Source organism: Nansenia antarctica, assembly GCF_963989245.1.
Source record: "Nansenia antarctica genome assembly, chromosome: 1".
Lineage (NCBI taxonomy): Eukaryota > Metazoa > Chordata > Actinopteri > Argentiniformes > Microstomatidae > Nansenia > Nansenia antarctica.
In genome coordinates this window covers 2158290-2175789 of record NC_137674.1, presented here as the reverse complement: position 1 = coordinate 2175789, position 17500 = coordinate 2158290, and the positions used below count along the sequence as shown (strand labels likewise).

Below are 17500 nucleotides of genomic sequence, written 5' to 3'. Positions count from 1 at the left end.
GGCGGTGCAGGAGACACAGAACACAGAATGAAGCAGAGGGGGCGGTGCAGGAGACACAGAACACAGAATGAAGCAGAGGGGGCGGTGCAGGAGACACAGAACACAGAATGAAGCAGATGGGGGGGCGGTGCAGGAGACACAGAATGAAGCAGAGGGGGGCGGTGCAGGAGACACAGAACACAGAATGAAGCAGAGGGGGCGGTGCAGGAGACACAGAACACAGAATGAAGCAGAGGGGGCGGTGCAGGAGACACAGAATGAAGCAGAGGGGGCGGTGCAGGAGACAGAATGAAGCAGAGGGGGCGGTGCAGGAGACAGAATGAAGCAGAGGGGGCGGTGCAGGAGACACAGAACACAGAATGAAGCAGAGGGGGGCGGTGCAGGAGACACAGAACACAGAATGAAGCAGAGGGGGCGCTGCAGGAGACACAGAATGAAGCCGAGGGGGCGGTGCAGGAGACACAGAATGAAGCCGAGGGGGCGGTGTGTAGTTAGACACAGAGGTGCAGGAGACACAGAACTTGAATAGGGCGGTCCTGCTAATAGAGCGCAACTATTAACGAATCTCAGGGGAATTTAGCACATCTGATGCAATTATCTTTGAAAAACCATTTAAGGAAGCGAGTGTTCGACTGAGGCAGAGAGTCATTTTCTCCATCGACGTCCCTCCCTTTGTGTTGATGCCCCTTTTTCTTTCTCGCTCCCAGTGTCTCTCTCCTTCTTTTTCCGTTGTGAACCAGCGTGTCACATGACCTTGGTAGGGAGCGCCGCCATCAGGAAGAGTAAATACACTTTTAACAGGATTTGTTTTGTTGCAAATCAATGCCACATGTGCAGGAACCCAGTCACGGCTCAGCACGAAGGTTAAGACCGCTATTCCACGTGTGTGTGTGTGTGTGTGTGTGTGTGTGTGTGAGTGTGTGTGTGTGTGTGTGTGTGTGTGTGTGAGTGTGAGTGAATAATAGTCGAGTAAATGTGCGTTCCTGCTTCAGTGTGTGTGTGTGTGTGTGTGTGTGTGTGTAGGTGTGTGTGTGTGTGTGTGTGTGTGTGTGTGTAGGTGTGTGTGTGTGTGTGTGTGTGTGTGAGTGTGTGTGTGTGTGTAGGTGTGTGTGTGTGTGTGTGTGTGTGAGTGTGAGTGTGAGTGAATAATAGTCGAGTAAATGTGCGTTCCTGCTTCAGTGTGTGTGTGTGTGTGTGTGTGTGTGTGTAGGTGTGTGTGTGTGTGTGTAGGTGTGTGTGTGTGTGTGTGTGTGTGTGTGTGTGTAGGTGTGTGTGTGTGTGTGTGAGTGAATAATAGTCGAGTAAATGTGCGTTCCTGCTTCAGTGTGTGTGTGTGTGTGTGTGTGTGTGTGTGTGTAGGTGTGTGTGTGTGTGTGTGTGTGTGTGTGTGTGTGTGTGAGTGTGTGTGTGTGTAGGTGTGTGTGTGTGTGTGTGTGTGAGTGTGAGTGTGAGTGAATAATAGTCGAGTAAATGTGCGTTCCTGCTTCAGTGTGTGTGTGTGTGTGTGTGTGTGTAGGTGTGTGTGTGTGTGTGTGTGTGTGTGTGTGTGTAGGTGTGTGTGTGTGTGTGTAGGTGTGTGTGTGTGTGTGTGTGTGTAGGTGTGTGTGTGTGTGTAGGTGTGTGTGTGTGTGTGTGTGTGAGTGTGAGTGTGAGTGCATAATAGTCGAGTAAATGTGCGTTCCTGCTTCAGTGTGTGTGTGTGTGTGTGTGTGTGTGCGAGTGAATAATGGCGTTTCTGTGGTAAACCTGCTTCAGTGTGTGTTTGTGTGCGTGTGTGTGTCCGTGTGTGTGTGTGTGTGTGTGTGTGTGTGAATAATGGCGTTTCTGTGGTAAACCTGCTTCAGTGTGTGAGCACCAAAAAAATACCTGGCTTCATTCCATCTGAAGGAAGCACACACATGGAGTAATCACCCTTCTAAGATATTACTACACATTACTAGACTCTACATAAACCAGACATATGTGTGTCTCACACACACTCTAACAGGGGGGGGGTCTCACTCACTCACAGCCCCTGATAGAGCACACACAGTACACATGGAAGTATGCACACGCGCACACACACACACACACACACACACACCACACACAAACACACCTCATACCTCTGATAGAGCACACACTGTACACATGGAAGTATGCGCACACACACACACACACACACACACACACACACACACACACACACACACACACACACACACACACACACACACACACACACACACACACACACACACACACACACACACACACACACACACACACACACACACACACACACACACACACACACACACACACACACACACACACACACACACACACACACACACACACACACACACACACACACACACACACACACACACACACACACACACACACACACACACACACACACACACACACACACACACACACACACACACACACACACACACACACACACACACACACACCTCTCATACCTGCTGGCTCAGAAACCCAGTGCTGGTTGGACACGGTGCCAGAGCTGGTCCCTAAGGTAACACCTTAATAGATTCATAAATACCTCAACAAACACCGAATGACCCAACTTCCTACGCAGTAGCGGGCATGGCAGGTCACCAACAAACCCCTAACGAGCCATCGCTGCTTTAACAATGCACTTCTTTCCATCTCTCCATAACTACTACACTAAGGGGGGGGGGGCATGGAGAGAGCTAACTGGAAGAAGAAAGGGGGAGAAAGATGGGAAGGGAGGGAATGGGGGGGGGGGGGGGGGGTAGTGTAGTGAGTGGGGCCTCAGGGAGTCAGATGTAGTAGCAGGGAGACCCCTGGTCACATTTGGCTTAGAAAAAGACACACAGTCAGACTCACTGTAACCCTGGTTTTCTTTGGGGATTAGTGATTTTTGCAGGAGTGAGGAGAGGTGATGTGTCTGAATCTGAGGGAACACAGAGACAGATATGGAGAGAGGGGGGGAGGCACAGCAGCTCTAGAGGGAGGGCCGGGGTGTGGGGCCGGGGAGGGCCGGGGTGTGGGGCCAGGGTGGGTGGGTTGGTTGGTTGGTTCCAATGGTTTGTATTATTCAGCTGTGTCAGAGGGGACACGGAGCTCTCGTGTGGGGCTCGTGTGTGTCTGTCAGGCCCGGCTTTAAGACTCTGCCCCCCAGGGAGGGCTAGAGTTACCCCCAAATCACTTTACCCCACCGCCCCCCTACCCCCTTCCTCCTAGCCCCCTCTCTCCTAGCTAAGAACAATGACTCATTGAGTGAGCTCAACCCCTTCCGTACTGTACCATCAACCTGACACATTATTTATATACTTTGCTCGGTAAAACTGTCATTTATCGCCCCTCTTATCATTAAAACACTGTAATGATACGGTACTGCCCTTATCTGTGTATCTGTGCTAGTCTGGCTGGTGTGGAGGCCAGGGACGAGGTGAATCGGGGTAACTGGGACAATTCAGACAGTATATGGAACTGCTGAGAGAAACATTACCCCCCCCCACCCCCCCACCCTCCCCCCACGCCCGTACCGTACCATCATCAATACCAATACCCAGGGCTGGACTCCTCAACCTGGCAATCCAATCAACATTAAACCTCTTCGCCTCCTCGCTTCGTTCAAAGCTGGCGAGCCCAGCAGACAGTAGACTAGAGAGGCAGAGTGGTGCAGATGGGCAGGGTTGTTGTCCACACCTCCGTGTCCCTGGAGGGCCCTTCTGTCCCGGCGCTGGGCTATAAAACCCCGGGCCCGCGCCGCGCGCTAACACAAACACACACCTCCCTATTAATAGCAGCCCTGGCTCTTATGGCACCAGGAAAGAATTCCGGCGCAGACTCCTGCCGAATGTGACAGCTTTTATTATGTATTAATTCCCTCGTTTTTTTTACGACCTGGAGAATTCAGTAATTTGCTGAGCCCTGTTGTTGGCAAGAGAGAGGGGGGGGGAGGTTTTTTCCAGCCCGCAGAGACAAAAGACCCTCACAGGTTACTGAGAATGTCCAGGAGTCCCCCCCCCCCCCCCCCTCCCCGCATCCTGACTAGACCGCCTCTTCTCCTCCTCCTCCTCCTCCTCCTCCTCCTCCTCCTCCTCCTCCTCCTCTTCTCACTCTCCTCCCTCCACACTCCATCTCTACTGACACCATTCACAGTCCACTGTGTTGATACGAGGTCCCTGGAACTTTGTCTAAAAAACAACAACAGGATTTCTTTGAAGGCCATGTGATGCACACTGTTCTGGGTAGGTGTGATTCATTGTTGTCGATTGAGATGAATACCCAGTACTCCAGTCTAATGACTTCCTGTAACGTTAAAGTGAAACTCTAACTACTACTCCCTTCATCGCATCATCACCGTCGTTCAACATTATTCTATAAAGTCGCCCCGGCGTTGGTCGACACTTCATCAGCGTGGTTAAGAACCTCGGCTGCTTGTGAGATTAATGCCAACGTGGGTGTGACTTCCCTAACCCTGAGAAACCATAAATGGACTGACTTATATAGCTATGCCTTATTCCAAAGTGCTTTACAACAGCCTCTCATTCACACAACACCAATGGCGGCCAAGCTACCATGCAAAGCGCCGGCCCGCTCATTAGGAGCAATTTGGGGTTCGGCGTCTTGCCCAAGGGGACCTCGACATGTGGCCAGCCGGGGTTCGAAACCACCTATCTTGCAATCATTAAGACGCCGGCTCTACCTCCTGCACCACAGCCACCCTCACAGGTGGGACATCACCACGAATGGACGCGGTGAATTCACTGACAGTGACACAGCGCCAATCGTAATAGAACGAACATAAGCATGTGAGGTGAGGGCGCGGTTATCTGAAAACACAAGCATGCAGGATATATGCGTGAGTGAGTGTGACCATGCTGTTCAGTCAAAGCCCTCAAGACAGTGTCCGGTGTCCTCTTAAACTAAACATTCGCTGACCAAAGAAACAGCCTGACAAACCCTTGAATGGTCGGTATTGTGTACAGTATACGATAGAGCACAATGTAGCAGAGTGGCAGTGTGATAGCGTGATACCTGGCGCAGTATATGGCAGGAAGTGCCTAGGTGCGGAAGGGGGTGTGAGGTCATAAAGCCGTACGGTTACCTCGCTCTCGTTACAGTCGCCGGGGGCGTCGCCGTGAACGGCCATCTGGTAGCGGGCGTACAGCGCCACCGTCTGCTCATAGGACGCCGCGAACTGAGGGTCCTCAAAGCTGACGGGCACTAGCCTCACCTTCAGGGAGGGGCGGAGGGGTGGAGTGAGAGAGGTGGAGTGAGAGGGAGGGATGGAGTAGGAAGGAGGGATGGATGGAGAAGGAGGGGTGGAGAGAGGGAGGGAGGAGGAGGGAGGGGTGGAGAAGGAGGGAGGGATAGAGTGAGAGGGAGGGATAGAGTGAGAGGGAGGGATGGAGTGATAGAGGAAGGGGTGGAGTAGGAAGGAGGGATGGGAGTGAGGGAAGGATGGAGTGAGAGGGAGGGATGGAGTAGGAGGGATGGAGTAGGGAGGGATGGATGGAGTGAGAGGGAGGGATGGATGGATGGAGAAGGAGGGATGGATGGAGTAGGAGGGAGGGAGAAGGAGGGAGGGAAGGAATGAGAGGGATGGATGGAGGGAGTAGGATGGAGGGATGGAGTAGGAGGGATAGATGGAGGGAGGGAGTAGGTTGGATGGAGGGACAAGGAGGGAGGGATGGATGGAGGGATGGATGGATGGAGAAGGAGGGATGGATGGAGTAGGAGGGAGGGAGAAGGAGGGAGGGAAGGAATGAGAGGGATGGATGGAGGGAGTAGGATGGAGGGATGGAGTAGGAGGGATAGATGGAGGGAGGGAGTAGGTTGGATGGAGGGACAAGGAGGGATGGATGGATGGAGGGATGGATGGATGGATGGACAATGGAGTTATAAACAATAGTGAAAAGGTTTTAGACAGCTCCACACAAGCAGGTTACAGCTGTCAGGGTGCAGCGGTTCAGACTCCCAGGCCACACTTCTGCTGACCTGTTTGGATCTCAGGGATTTGAAGTGAGAAATAAAGATTCCAACCATACTAGTAGGGTCAATTAAAAGGGGGGGGGGGGGGGGCAGTGGGATTCTGGGAGTCTGAGTCTAGCGGTGATTGGTGGTGGTGGTGGTGAAGATGAGGCTAGCGCAGCGCTCCGCTCACGTCAACAGACAACCCCTCCGAGAGAACGACATCAGATACTGAACAAAGAGTGCGTATGGAGGAGAACCTACACACTCACAGGCCCATACCTGTACTGTAAATACACATCCAAGATGAGAAACCACTGAGATAGGACAAGGTATATATACCGCAACAGAACGTCTTGCGAAAACCACAGAGTACCTTCGGGAACAGAGCCTTCAGTGGCAGCACCCGCCCTCTGGAACCCGCCCTCCCCACAGTGATTCGCCAACGCCCCTTCCCTGGTCACTTTCAAAATCAGCCCTCAAAACTCATCTGTTCACCAAGGCCTTTGGCCCCTAGTTTAGTTTTGTCCCGGTCGCTCTCTCTTTGTTTTTAGTTTTTTTTCCCTGTTGTGTCTGTCTGACTTTCTGTCTGTGAATTCTGTAAAGCGTCCTTGGGTTTGTGAAAGGCGCTGTATAAAACCAAGCTATTATTATTATCGTTATTATTAACTGAAGTTGAATTCCTCAGCTCAAGATGAACTATAACTAAAATAAACTGTCGACTGTATTTTACTGTGTATTGCCCTGTGAGGTGTCCTTGGGTGTTTTGAAAAGCGCCATACAAATAAAATGTATTATTATTATTATTATTAGATGAAACTACAGGGTAAAGTTTGGAATAAAACCTCAAACCTACGGAAGTGATTTACTCCCAAGTGCAAGGTGACGATGGGCAGTAAGGGAGTAGGACTAGAGAGAGAAGGGTTTGAATAACTGCCCCCTGAATCTCCACAGCTGAAGACTAACGACCCTGCCAGCCGACGGGGGGGGGGGGGGGGGGGGGGCTATCTCAGGCACCTGTAGAAACACTGCCTTCACCGTGAACGTACAGGACATTATCCCCCTCATTTCCTTCCCCTCACACACACACACACACACACACACACACACACACACACACACACACACACACACACACAACACAGTGTCTCACACACGCAAACACATGGCGCGCACACACACACACACTCACACAGACGTTTTCTCCTCCCTCTTTTAACCACTTTCTTTTCCACTACGTGATGTTTGTGTGTGACCTAATTCCAGGTTTTCCCTCAGCCCTTTCACCAACAGTTATTTAGCCGTAGATTTAACTTAGAATGCCCTTTATTTTTTTTTACTTACAACCTTGGATGGCACACAATCCGTATCTGGCAACTATACAGGAAAACATTTTGTTTCAAGACGTTTATAAAAATAAAAAAAACTCTGACCTCTTTGTTAGTGAAACAAAGTCTCGGGAGTTCGATGAGACAACTTTCAATTTCCTTTCCAACACTGGTACCCGAAAGCAGATCTCCACCCTCTCCCTCCATCCCTCCCTCCCTTCCCAGTACCCCCTTTGAGTAGGTTGACCCCCCCCCTGACCCCTGACCCCTGACCTGGCTCTCGGAAGGCTTGTCTGGAGGGTCCTTGTGAATGCCCATCTGGTAGATTTTGTACACCTGGTAGGAGGCGTCGAAAGAGGCTTTGAACTGTGAACTGGGCGGGTTGGAGCGCACTAGCCTCACCTTCAGCAGCAGAGACGGGTAGAGGAGAAGGGTTGGAATAACAAACATTAAAAAGCCACATCAAACCTAGATACACAAATCTCCATAATTGGGCATAATCATCATCACACTTCAAAACAAGAGAGAGAGAGAGAGAGAGAGAGAGAGAGAGAGAGAGAGAGAGAGAGAGAGAGAGAGAGAGAGAGAGAGAGAGAGAGAAAGGGGACTGGGAGAGAGTGAAAGGAGAGATTGCTTGTCTGCGGAGGGACAAAAACACAACCTCCTCCATCCATAGACTAAATAAGACAGAGCTGGCTGACTGTTACTGATTAGGGACTGAGACATACTTAAAAACCCACTCTTCAATGTACTACATTGCTCTAACTTGGGGGCAGGTGGGATTGGATTCCTAAATGGGGAATGCACAAAGAAGTATTTGTCCTGTCCATCTCTATAGGTGACTGTTCTACACCAAAACTGTGGGCTTAGGATAAGGTGAACAACAGAGGAGGGTGTGTTTGTGTCCGTCTCCATGGAGACCAGTAGAGTCACAGGTGAGAAACATGACAACAGAGCAAATAGCAGCACAACAAACGTGTCATCGTTGTTGAAGAGAAAACGCTTTTTACCTGGGTGGGGTCTCCTGAAAACACAAAGCCATCACTTCACAATAACACTGCATGTGTGTGTAACCCCCCCCCCCCAGTGTGTTCACCATGTCATGTCAGTGTTGGGGGAGGATTAGGGCGCAGTTTAAAAGCCACACACAGGAAGCTAAACGGATTTGTTAAGCATGCATAACCATCAGTGTGTCGCTAGTGTTTCCCAGAGAACGTGAGAAATTCATCTTTCATCTCCCAGCTTAATTTTAATTAAACATCTCTTTGTCTTTTTTTTAAGCTTTTGTTGGACAAACTTGTCCTCCCTACCGCCATACGAATCCAAACGCATGCGAGGGGGAATTCGACCCCCGGGGCTGTTTGAGTTGGACCAGAACGGGCGTCTCGTGTGTCCGGGCTTGGCACACTTGGTATATTCAAACAAAAGAGAGGTTGGGACTCTTACGTAAAAAAAAAAGATAATAGTAAGTAAGGCCTTTTTAATTTAGTTTCTAAAAGATACCCTTTGATATGCTGAAATCGTGTTCGGCCAACACCGCAGCAAGAGCCCTGGATCGCTTGGCTAAAACTCAACACTCTCATAACAAGTCTTGTGATACTGCACCAACAGACTAACACTGAACCGCTTCAAGAATGTTGAAATAATGCCACTTAATACCAGAGGCTTGGGTGTACAGTTAATTAAAACGAGAGATGTTGACCTTCTAAAGCCTCCCCTTTAAGAAGCTGCTGTGCTGCATTATAGAACTCGGTGGGATATCGTACCCCTGTTTCACTTTGATAAATACACAACTACAAGAATGTGTTTTAGTTCGATGAACAGAAAAGGAAGGCAGATGCCCAAACATGGGTGTGTAAGAGAGAGGGGTAGCAGTATTAACTATAAAAAGTTAATCAACTGCAGAAGCACGTAGAAATCCAGTGAGGGAGTGAGAGGGAGACACACCTCTTCCACCTGAGAGGAGAGAAAGTTCTAGACACTTCCCTGAGGTGCTCAGATTCCCATGGTAAAGATTCCCACAGGTCAGTTTTAGTCTATCAATAGAATATGAGTGGGCCCTTGAACCCCCACTCTCCTCCTCTCTCAAAGGGGTCATATGTACGTGTATACATACTTCAATGTGTTCTTTACTCCCACTCCTCTCTTAATGACCGCGTGGCTCCATCAATTCACACAGGCTGATGTACTGCGAGCTGGCGGGGATGAGGAGCAAGTTCAGCCACAGATTTGTTCTCCCCCGTCAAAGTACAAAAAGATTTGGACAGTCCTTTGTTCCAGCTGCACTCCGACTCTACAACCAGGCCCTGCAGGGTGGGGGAGACCTGGAGCTGGAACTTTGGAACTTGGAACTTTTTACTTATAGGGCTTTCACACCGGCAAAGAACCGTGCCGGTTTGCGTTCGCAAACCAAGTCTGGAACCGGCCGGCGCGTTCAGACCGAAGCTCAATTGGTTCGGAACCTGAAAAGTTGGTTCGCAGCGGGCACCAAAAAATAGTGGTTCTCAAGTGAACCAAAAACGCGAACCGTGACGTCGTCAGAGGGTGTGTCATGTTCTAGGCTGCAGAGACCAGCAAGGAGGAAGTAGACAACATGTAATCTAATCTAAATCTAATCATTAGTGATCAAAAACAATATCAAAAGTGTCATTATTCTCTCTATCTTCCTCACATGCTCAGCAAACACACACACGCACACGCTCGCGGACATGCGCGAACGCGAATTTCGTAATGCCAGTAATGGAGCAGCTGATTAGTAAAAGAACGCATATAGAAAGTGTCTTTTGTTTTGTTTCACAGAAAATTGTGTTTATTTCAGATACTGTAGTAGAAGATATTATCCTCTTTTCCAGTGAAATGTTTGTTTATCCCGCCCCTTCATCACCCAGCGTTGATGCCGCGGATGGTTCAGGTTACACTGGTATGAACGCGGGCTCATTCGCCAGACAGCACCAAGGTTCAGAGGTTTCCGAACGCGAACGCGAACCGGCACGGTTCTTTGCCGGTGTGAAAGCCCTATTATTGAGCCTGCACTGTTTTATGTATTTTATTGTTTTCTGTCTGTTTTCTGTCTGCCCTAACTAAGCTGTTTGACAACAAAATTTCCCCATTGGGGACAATAAAGGTTTTCAATAAAAAAAATAAAAAAAAAGGCTGACATGTTTAGCAGTCGTGCCTCTGATTGATGTGGAGTGTTTTTTAATTGCAGTGGTGTAAACATCTAGTCTCGTTAGCTCAAAATAGCCCTGTAGCTTCTGTTGCTGCGCCACAGCTCACCCGACTACTGAAGTCCCATGACTCTCAACATCGTCAACTGTTGGTTGGGGGGGGGGGGGGAAGCAGATTCACTGATCTTAATAGGATCTTAACCCTGACAGTATCTCTCACTTAGTGAAGTTAAAACCCCCCACGTCTCTCAATCATCCAACTTGCAAAATGCCCAATTAACCTTCAGTTGAGAGGGATGGCCTCGTGTGCACATCCACTTAAGGTGATTGGACGAGTAATTAGAGCCAATCAAACTAATCCAATCAGCTAACGTTAGCTGTAGGAAGACGGTGTCTGCCTGGTATCGTCCCAGGAGACCTGGATGAGGCAGTCTGGCTCATCACAAGGTCTGGCTCCTAGGGTCTTAGCCCAGGCTGACGTCACTCTCCCAGCCTCACCAGGAGTGACGATGGCTCAACACTAGGGGTGCAACGGTCCAGTTGGCACACGGTTCGGTATGAACCTCGGTTTTTGGGTCACGGTTTCGGTTCGGTTTCTGTGCGCAAGGAGAAGAAAAATGCTACTATTTATTTACAAACTGTTACTTATACTTATGGAACTTTAACATTCAGACACATTCCAGAATATGACTGGTATGTTGTATAATCTAAAAAATAGAAATATATATATATATAAACAAAAAGTGCACTTTAGCCATGACAGCTGGAAGCCCATATACACATTATATATACGAAACGCATGAAGCAATGCTTGCAGTAACGTTTCAGTTCACTGTTTTCGTTCCCTCATCATTGTATTCAATGCCAAAACCGAAATTAATGACCCCACAACGCAGATTTGTAGCAATCCGGGGCTTCCTCAAACTGTTGCCATGTTCTCAACTCTGCTTCTGTCATGAACAAACATTTGAACAAGAAGCAACTGCGTTCCAGACAAACTCCACCTCCGACTTTCAACGGAGCGCATCATAAACGGGAAAAAAACCACATTCACTAGTGCGTACTGAACCGTGGCGGAGGCGAACCGTACGGTCCAGTATAAAACCGACACCTACTCGATACTAAGGAAAAGGGTCTCTCGTACATACTGTACATCCCCCAAGCTCAAAAGTTCATTTCCATGTCATATAAACAGGCTGAGAGCTCTGAGTGGTGGTTTAATGTGGTGGGGTTTAGCGGGGGAAACTTAACCCAGCGTGTGTTGTCATTTGGTTGAGTTCATGTTGTGAGTGCTGGGATGTTCCTCTCTGGTCTGGCACCCTCCTCCCCCACAAGCACGCATTGGTGAAGTCACTGGGTTTTAGGGGAAGTTTGTTCTCTTAGATGTCTGGTCTGAAAACAAGTTCCCGTGGAACTGGATAAGTCTAAGCAATATGGGGCGCGTGGTGGCGTAACGGGGTAAAGCGTTGGACACGTAACCCGAAGGGTTCCCGGTTCGATACCGGCCGCGGACATATCCTGCATGTCTTCCCTTCTCTCGCTCTCTCACCCATCCTTCCTCAAAATCTCTACTGTATCTGTCAATAAAAAAGAAGAATATGAGTGGGACAGCCCCACTCAGAAAAAATTACTTCAAAAATAAAAAGTCTAAGCAATATGGCTACCTGGACCCCACCGCACATCCCCATATTGCATACAACGACTATCCGGTTCCAAGGTTGCTAGGTTCCAGTTCCAAGGTTGCTAGGGGTAACGGTATATTCAGACCTCGAGGCGGTGCAGAGGGCTGTCAGGCAGGGACTCGCTGATCAGCTCCTCCAGGGTTTTGGCTTGGCTAGGCTGGGAGGTGGGTGTGGCGGGGTCAGGGGTCACCGGGGTGGCAGAGACTCCGCCCCCTCCTTCCTGCTGCCTCTTCAGCTCCTTCTGCAGACGCCGCTCCTTCCTCACGTCCTTCGCCTTCCGACACAGCGGCCGGCTGGGGTCCGCTCCCATGCCTGAGGAAGAGAGGACATTTACATGTGGCCTTTAGCAGACTCCTTATTCCAAAACAACTTACTATCAATACATTTGACTAAGCAAGTGAATCATCAATCCACCAGTCGTAGCAGGAGGAGTAATCTAGCTCAGGCCCGGGGCCATTGGCAGTCTCCGTGATAGATTGTTTCTGCTTTTTTTCTGCTTTTTTTATAGACACTGGAGAAATAGAGAAACAGTACAAGGGGGGCAGTAGAACACAGTAAAGGGGAAAAGCAGGTGTCTAAGGAGACGCAGTGCTGGGGGTAGTAGATGTCTCAGGAGGAACAGTTAAGGTGTAACCTGAAGAGATGGGTATTCAGTCTCCGACAGAAGATGGGTAGAGAGAGAGAGAGAGAGAGAGAGAGAGAGAGAGAGAGAGGGAAGAAAAGGAGTTGTTAGGAGGTTGGGGTCGGCTCCGATACCTGAGGAACCGCAGAGAGGAGAGAGGAGAGAGAGGAGAGAGAGGAGAGAGAGAGGAGAGAGAGAGGAGAGAGGAGAGAGGGGAGAGGGGAGAGGGGAGAGAGGAGAGAGGAGAGAGAGGAGAGAGAGGAGAGAGAGGAGAGAGAGAGGAGAGAGAGAGGAGAGAGAGAGGAGAGAGGAGAGAGAGGAGAGAGGGGAGAGAGGAGAGAGGGGAGAGAGGAGAGAGAGAGGAGAGAGAGAGGAGAGAGAGAGGAGAGAGGGGAGAGAGGAGAGAGAGGAGAGAGAGGAGAGAGGGGAGAGAGGGGAGAGAGGAGAGAGGAGAGAGGGAAGGAAAGGAGAGAGGAGAGAGGGGAGAGAGGAGAGAGGGGAGGAAAGGAGAGAGGAGAGAGGGGAGAGAGGAGAGAGGGGAGGAAAGGAGAGAGGGGAGAGAGGAGAGAGGAGAGAGGGGAGAGGGGAGAGAGGAGAGAGGAGAGAGAGGAGAGAGGAGAGAGAGGAGAGAGGGGAGAGGGGAGAGAGGAGAGAGAGGAGAGAGGGGAGAGGGGAGAGAGGAGAGAGAGGAGAGAGGGGAGAGAGGAGAGAGAGGAGAGAGAGGAGAGAGGAGAGAGGAGAGAGAGGAGAGAGGGGAGAGAGAGGAGAGAGGGGAGAGGGGAGAGAGGAGAGAGAGGAGAGAGGGGAGAGGGGAGAGAGGAGAGAGAGGAGAGAGGGGAGAGAGGAGAGAGGGGAGAGAGGAGAGAGGGGAGAGAGGAGAGAGAGGAGAGAGGGGAGAGGGGAGAGAGGAGAGAGAGGAGAGAGGGGAGAGAGGAGAGAGAGGAGAGAGAGGAGAGAGGAGAGAGGGGAGAGAGGAGAGAGGAGAGAGAGGAGAGAGGGGAGAGAGGAGAGAGAGGAGAGAGAGGAGAGAGGAGAGAGGAGAGAGGAGAGAGAGGAGAGAGGGGAGAGAGGAGAGAGGGAAGGAAAGGAGTTGTTAGGAATGAGAGAGAGAGAGAGAGAGAGAGAGTTTCCATTGGGTGCTTGCCTTGTTGAGCTTGAGAGGTTAGAAAAACACATCTTAATCCGTTCTCACTACAAAGACAACCTTGGGGTACGGTGGTGTTTTCGAAAGCGTTTCAAGGTGAGAGGAGAAGAAGAAAAAAAAAAAGTGAAAAGCAAGCAAGCGTTATAAAAAAATAACTCAATTACTGCCTTATGGAACAGAAGTTTCCCCCCCCCCTGCTCATGCAGTCTTCATGCTTCAAGGTTTCACATGGTAGTGAGACAGGGGAGGGGTGGTAACTTTTTAGAGGCTTGCGATGGCTTTGCCTTAGCGCCCCACACAACAATCCGGTACAACGAGCTACATGAAAGTCATTTTCTTTTTCCCCTACTCCAATACTCCTTACATGACATCATCGCTCCAGGACCTATAAAACAACATGGGCTTGTGTTTGTTGACTCCGAGTGGTTTTCATGGCTTTTGTGGACACTTCTAGTTTCAAATGAAAGCATGAGACTTGGCAGCACCTTGCCCTAAGGGGACCTTCTGGTGACTGAGAACATCCTTGGATGGGGCAGCAGATTAAAAGGGGGAAACGGCAGCACTCATCATGTTGGTTAACCCACATCACACAGGGGACCTCAGGCAGAGGGGTATAATTTTATTTTATGGCAAAAATATTATCATCATCAGACATCAGGAAATTAAATGCATGTTCAATTGGATTTAAATCTGAAGATTGACTAACAAACAAAAAAAAACTCCCTAGTTGCTATGGCGTGATATGTTTCGGGCCATTGTCTTATCTGATAAAGCATCATCCATACCAATGAATTTGGAGGCATTTCCTAGCGCTCGAGCACAGAACAATGTTCTGAATCCACTCTGCCGCTGTCGTGAGCAGTCATCAATTAAGACAAGTTAGCCAGTTCTAGTGTCAGCTCTACATGGCCATACCCAGCACCCCCTGCACCATGTTTCACAGATGAGGTGGTACGCTGTAAATCTTGGGACGGGTCCTTTTTTTCTCTGAACCTCCCTCTTGCCATCACTCTGGTACATGATAATATTAATCTTCTCTGTCCGCAAGACCTTCCTCTAGACCTTTTTAGACCCTAGAGGCTTTTAAAGGCTTTTTTTAGCACACTGTAACCAGACCGTCGTTGTTGAGGATAACTGGTGGTTTGCGCCTCGCAGCGAAGCCTCTGTTGTTCATCTGGTGATGACTTCTGCAGATGCTAGTCTCTGACACATCGAAGCGGAGACAGAGAGTGTTCCTGATCTGTGGGACGGTTGTTTTGGGGGGGTTTCTTAGGCCTAATTATTGTGAGCATTCTTGGGTGAATGTCTTCCTTGGCCTACCAGCCCGTTTGCGATTACTGAGCTGTTTTTCTTCATAACGACGTTTCCAAAGTTGTTGATTCTGTTCCAGACTGCTGAGTCCTTCAGGCCTACGGTATTGGCGTTGTTTCTGCTTTCGCAGCCGAATGATGACTTCCTTGATGTTCACCGACACCACTTTAGTCCTCCATGTAGACCGACACCGAAAGCAAAAGACTCCAAAGGCGAACGCAAATCCTTGAATATAACAGGAACTACGCATGAAAAGTGTCACAATTTCTCAAAGCTTAGATTACCCTTCCCTGCTAGAACTGGTGAACTGATGATTCACTTCCTTAGTCAAATGTATTGATTGTAAGTCGCTTTTGGAATAAGGCGTCTGCTAAATGCCAAAAATGTAAATGTGGAAACCAATTATGTACACAAATATAAATCAAATAAAAGCTGAGAAATCTCTACTTTAACCTCAAGAAGAGGAAGCCCCCCCAAAAAAGAAAACATGCTTTCACTGTCCCGTTACTTACGCAGGGGCACCGTACGTACGCACACATTACCTAACACTGCCAAGACAGAGACGTATCGGCCTGGTGTGTGTGTGTATTGTACAGTGCAGCAGCAGCACCAGTAACTCAATCCCTCCCCAGTTCTCTCCTGGCCTCCCGCCAGCCCCCCTCGAGTGCTCCAGGCATCCCATGTCAACAGTTTACACGCCCACATCCTGTTTGGAGCAATAAGGAAACGAGGACCGCTTCCTGCCTCTTCCGCTGCCAGACGCCACCAAGAGCTCATTCACTCTCTCTCCACCCTCCACCCCCCCCCCGCCCCCCGACGTCACTGTTGTACGGAGACCCCGCAGAGAGAGAGAGAGAGAGGGGGGGGGGGGGGGAGGGACACTGGGCATTATCCTCCGACCGGCGGCGGCGGCGGCGTAATTCGTGCGCGTGGGAGGCGTGTCCGAGGAGAGAGAGCGTTATCTCCTTCCTCTGTATCCACGCATTCTCCCCGTTTCCTGTTAGTCTTTCAAGGTGACTTTTAACGTTTCCGAGCAGGCCGTTATAAACACGGAGCAGGTGTGACGGCACGAGCACGCACGGTCGGTCAGATGGTTTTTTTTCTCTCCTCCGGGGTCGAGCATAAACACGGTCAGGTCAAGATATGAGTGGTCACAGGGACCGCAGCAGAGCCAGGGCCTGGTCTGTGTTCAGCACGACTGTTTGACTGATCCACAAACACCTCATCAGGCCGTGTTCCCCATCACCCTGTCTGTCCCGTCCACACCACCGCTGTCTCTCTCCCTCACTCTCTCACACACACACACACACACACACACACACACACACACACACAAACACACACACACACACACCATGATATATACATTCAATATACAGATATACACACACAGATACCATAATATACGTTCAAAATACAGATATACAATCACGCACACACACCATAATATATACATTCATACAGATAATATACATTTCACTTATCTACATCTCACGCGCGCACACACAAACCATAATATATAGCCTACATTCAATATACAGATATACACACACACCAGGGTTTCCGTTAACCGGTAATTACCGGTCTTTGTCCGATAAAATCTGTTGAAGTCCGACATTTTTTAACCTCTTCGGTCATAATGTCCGGTGAAAATAATTCCCTTTAAGCACAATTTGAATACAATTTGCTCAAATTAATTTGTCACATATTCTGATTCCTTCTACATTAAAAAAAGACGAATATATAGGCTATATGTTTTCTTTTATTATTAATGTGTAGACTAGCCTACGCGATGACAAACAGCGGCAGGGTTGCCAGATGGGATTGACAATTTACAGCCTAACTAGTCCGCTAAATAACCGCTAAACCGCGAGTAGTTTAGTCAGTTAATTTAGTTTGATCTAGTCTAAATAAAACCACTGCAGTGACCGGAGTCAAGGTTATTGTTCTGCGTGTTTTGGATGTGCTAGAGCACAGTGAATGACCACCGAGGGCCTTTAGATGCGGCTAGTAAAGGACGCTAGCGGCCATCTCAACCCTGTTCATTGATTGAGCCTGCCGTGCCCGTTCCAGCCCTGAGTCGGGAGATTCAGAGTATAACATCCCCACCATTAGATTAGGAATGATTAGATTAGGTTGACAATACCACACTACATTTGAGTTTAGGGATATCAATGTTATATATTTGTGTATGTTTTATCTTTATGTATTAAATGTTATAATTGTTCCACATTTGAGACCTGTCTTCCCCCCACTCAGTTATTCAGTCGGTGTCCATCATTTTAGTT

At 49.2% G+C, this 17500-nt stretch overlaps 1 protein-coding gene across 1 annotated transcript in view; it reads right to left on the bottom strand.

Annotated features, from left to right (window-relative positions):
* ate1 (arginyltransferase 1) overlaps positions 1-17500 on the bottom strand; it is an 83861-nt gene that overhangs the window by 49419 nt on the left and 16942 nt on the right. The window contains exons 6-8 of the mRNA XM_080536774.1: positions 12221-12447; positions 7560-7688; positions 5093-5221 (exon numbers count right to left, since the gene is read on the bottom strand). Of these exons, the coding sequence (XP_080392900.1) occupies positions 5093-5221; positions 7560-7688; positions 12221-12447 (485 nt within the window). The remainder of the gene's footprint in view (positions 1-5092; positions 5222-7559; positions 7689-12220; positions 12448-17500) is intronic.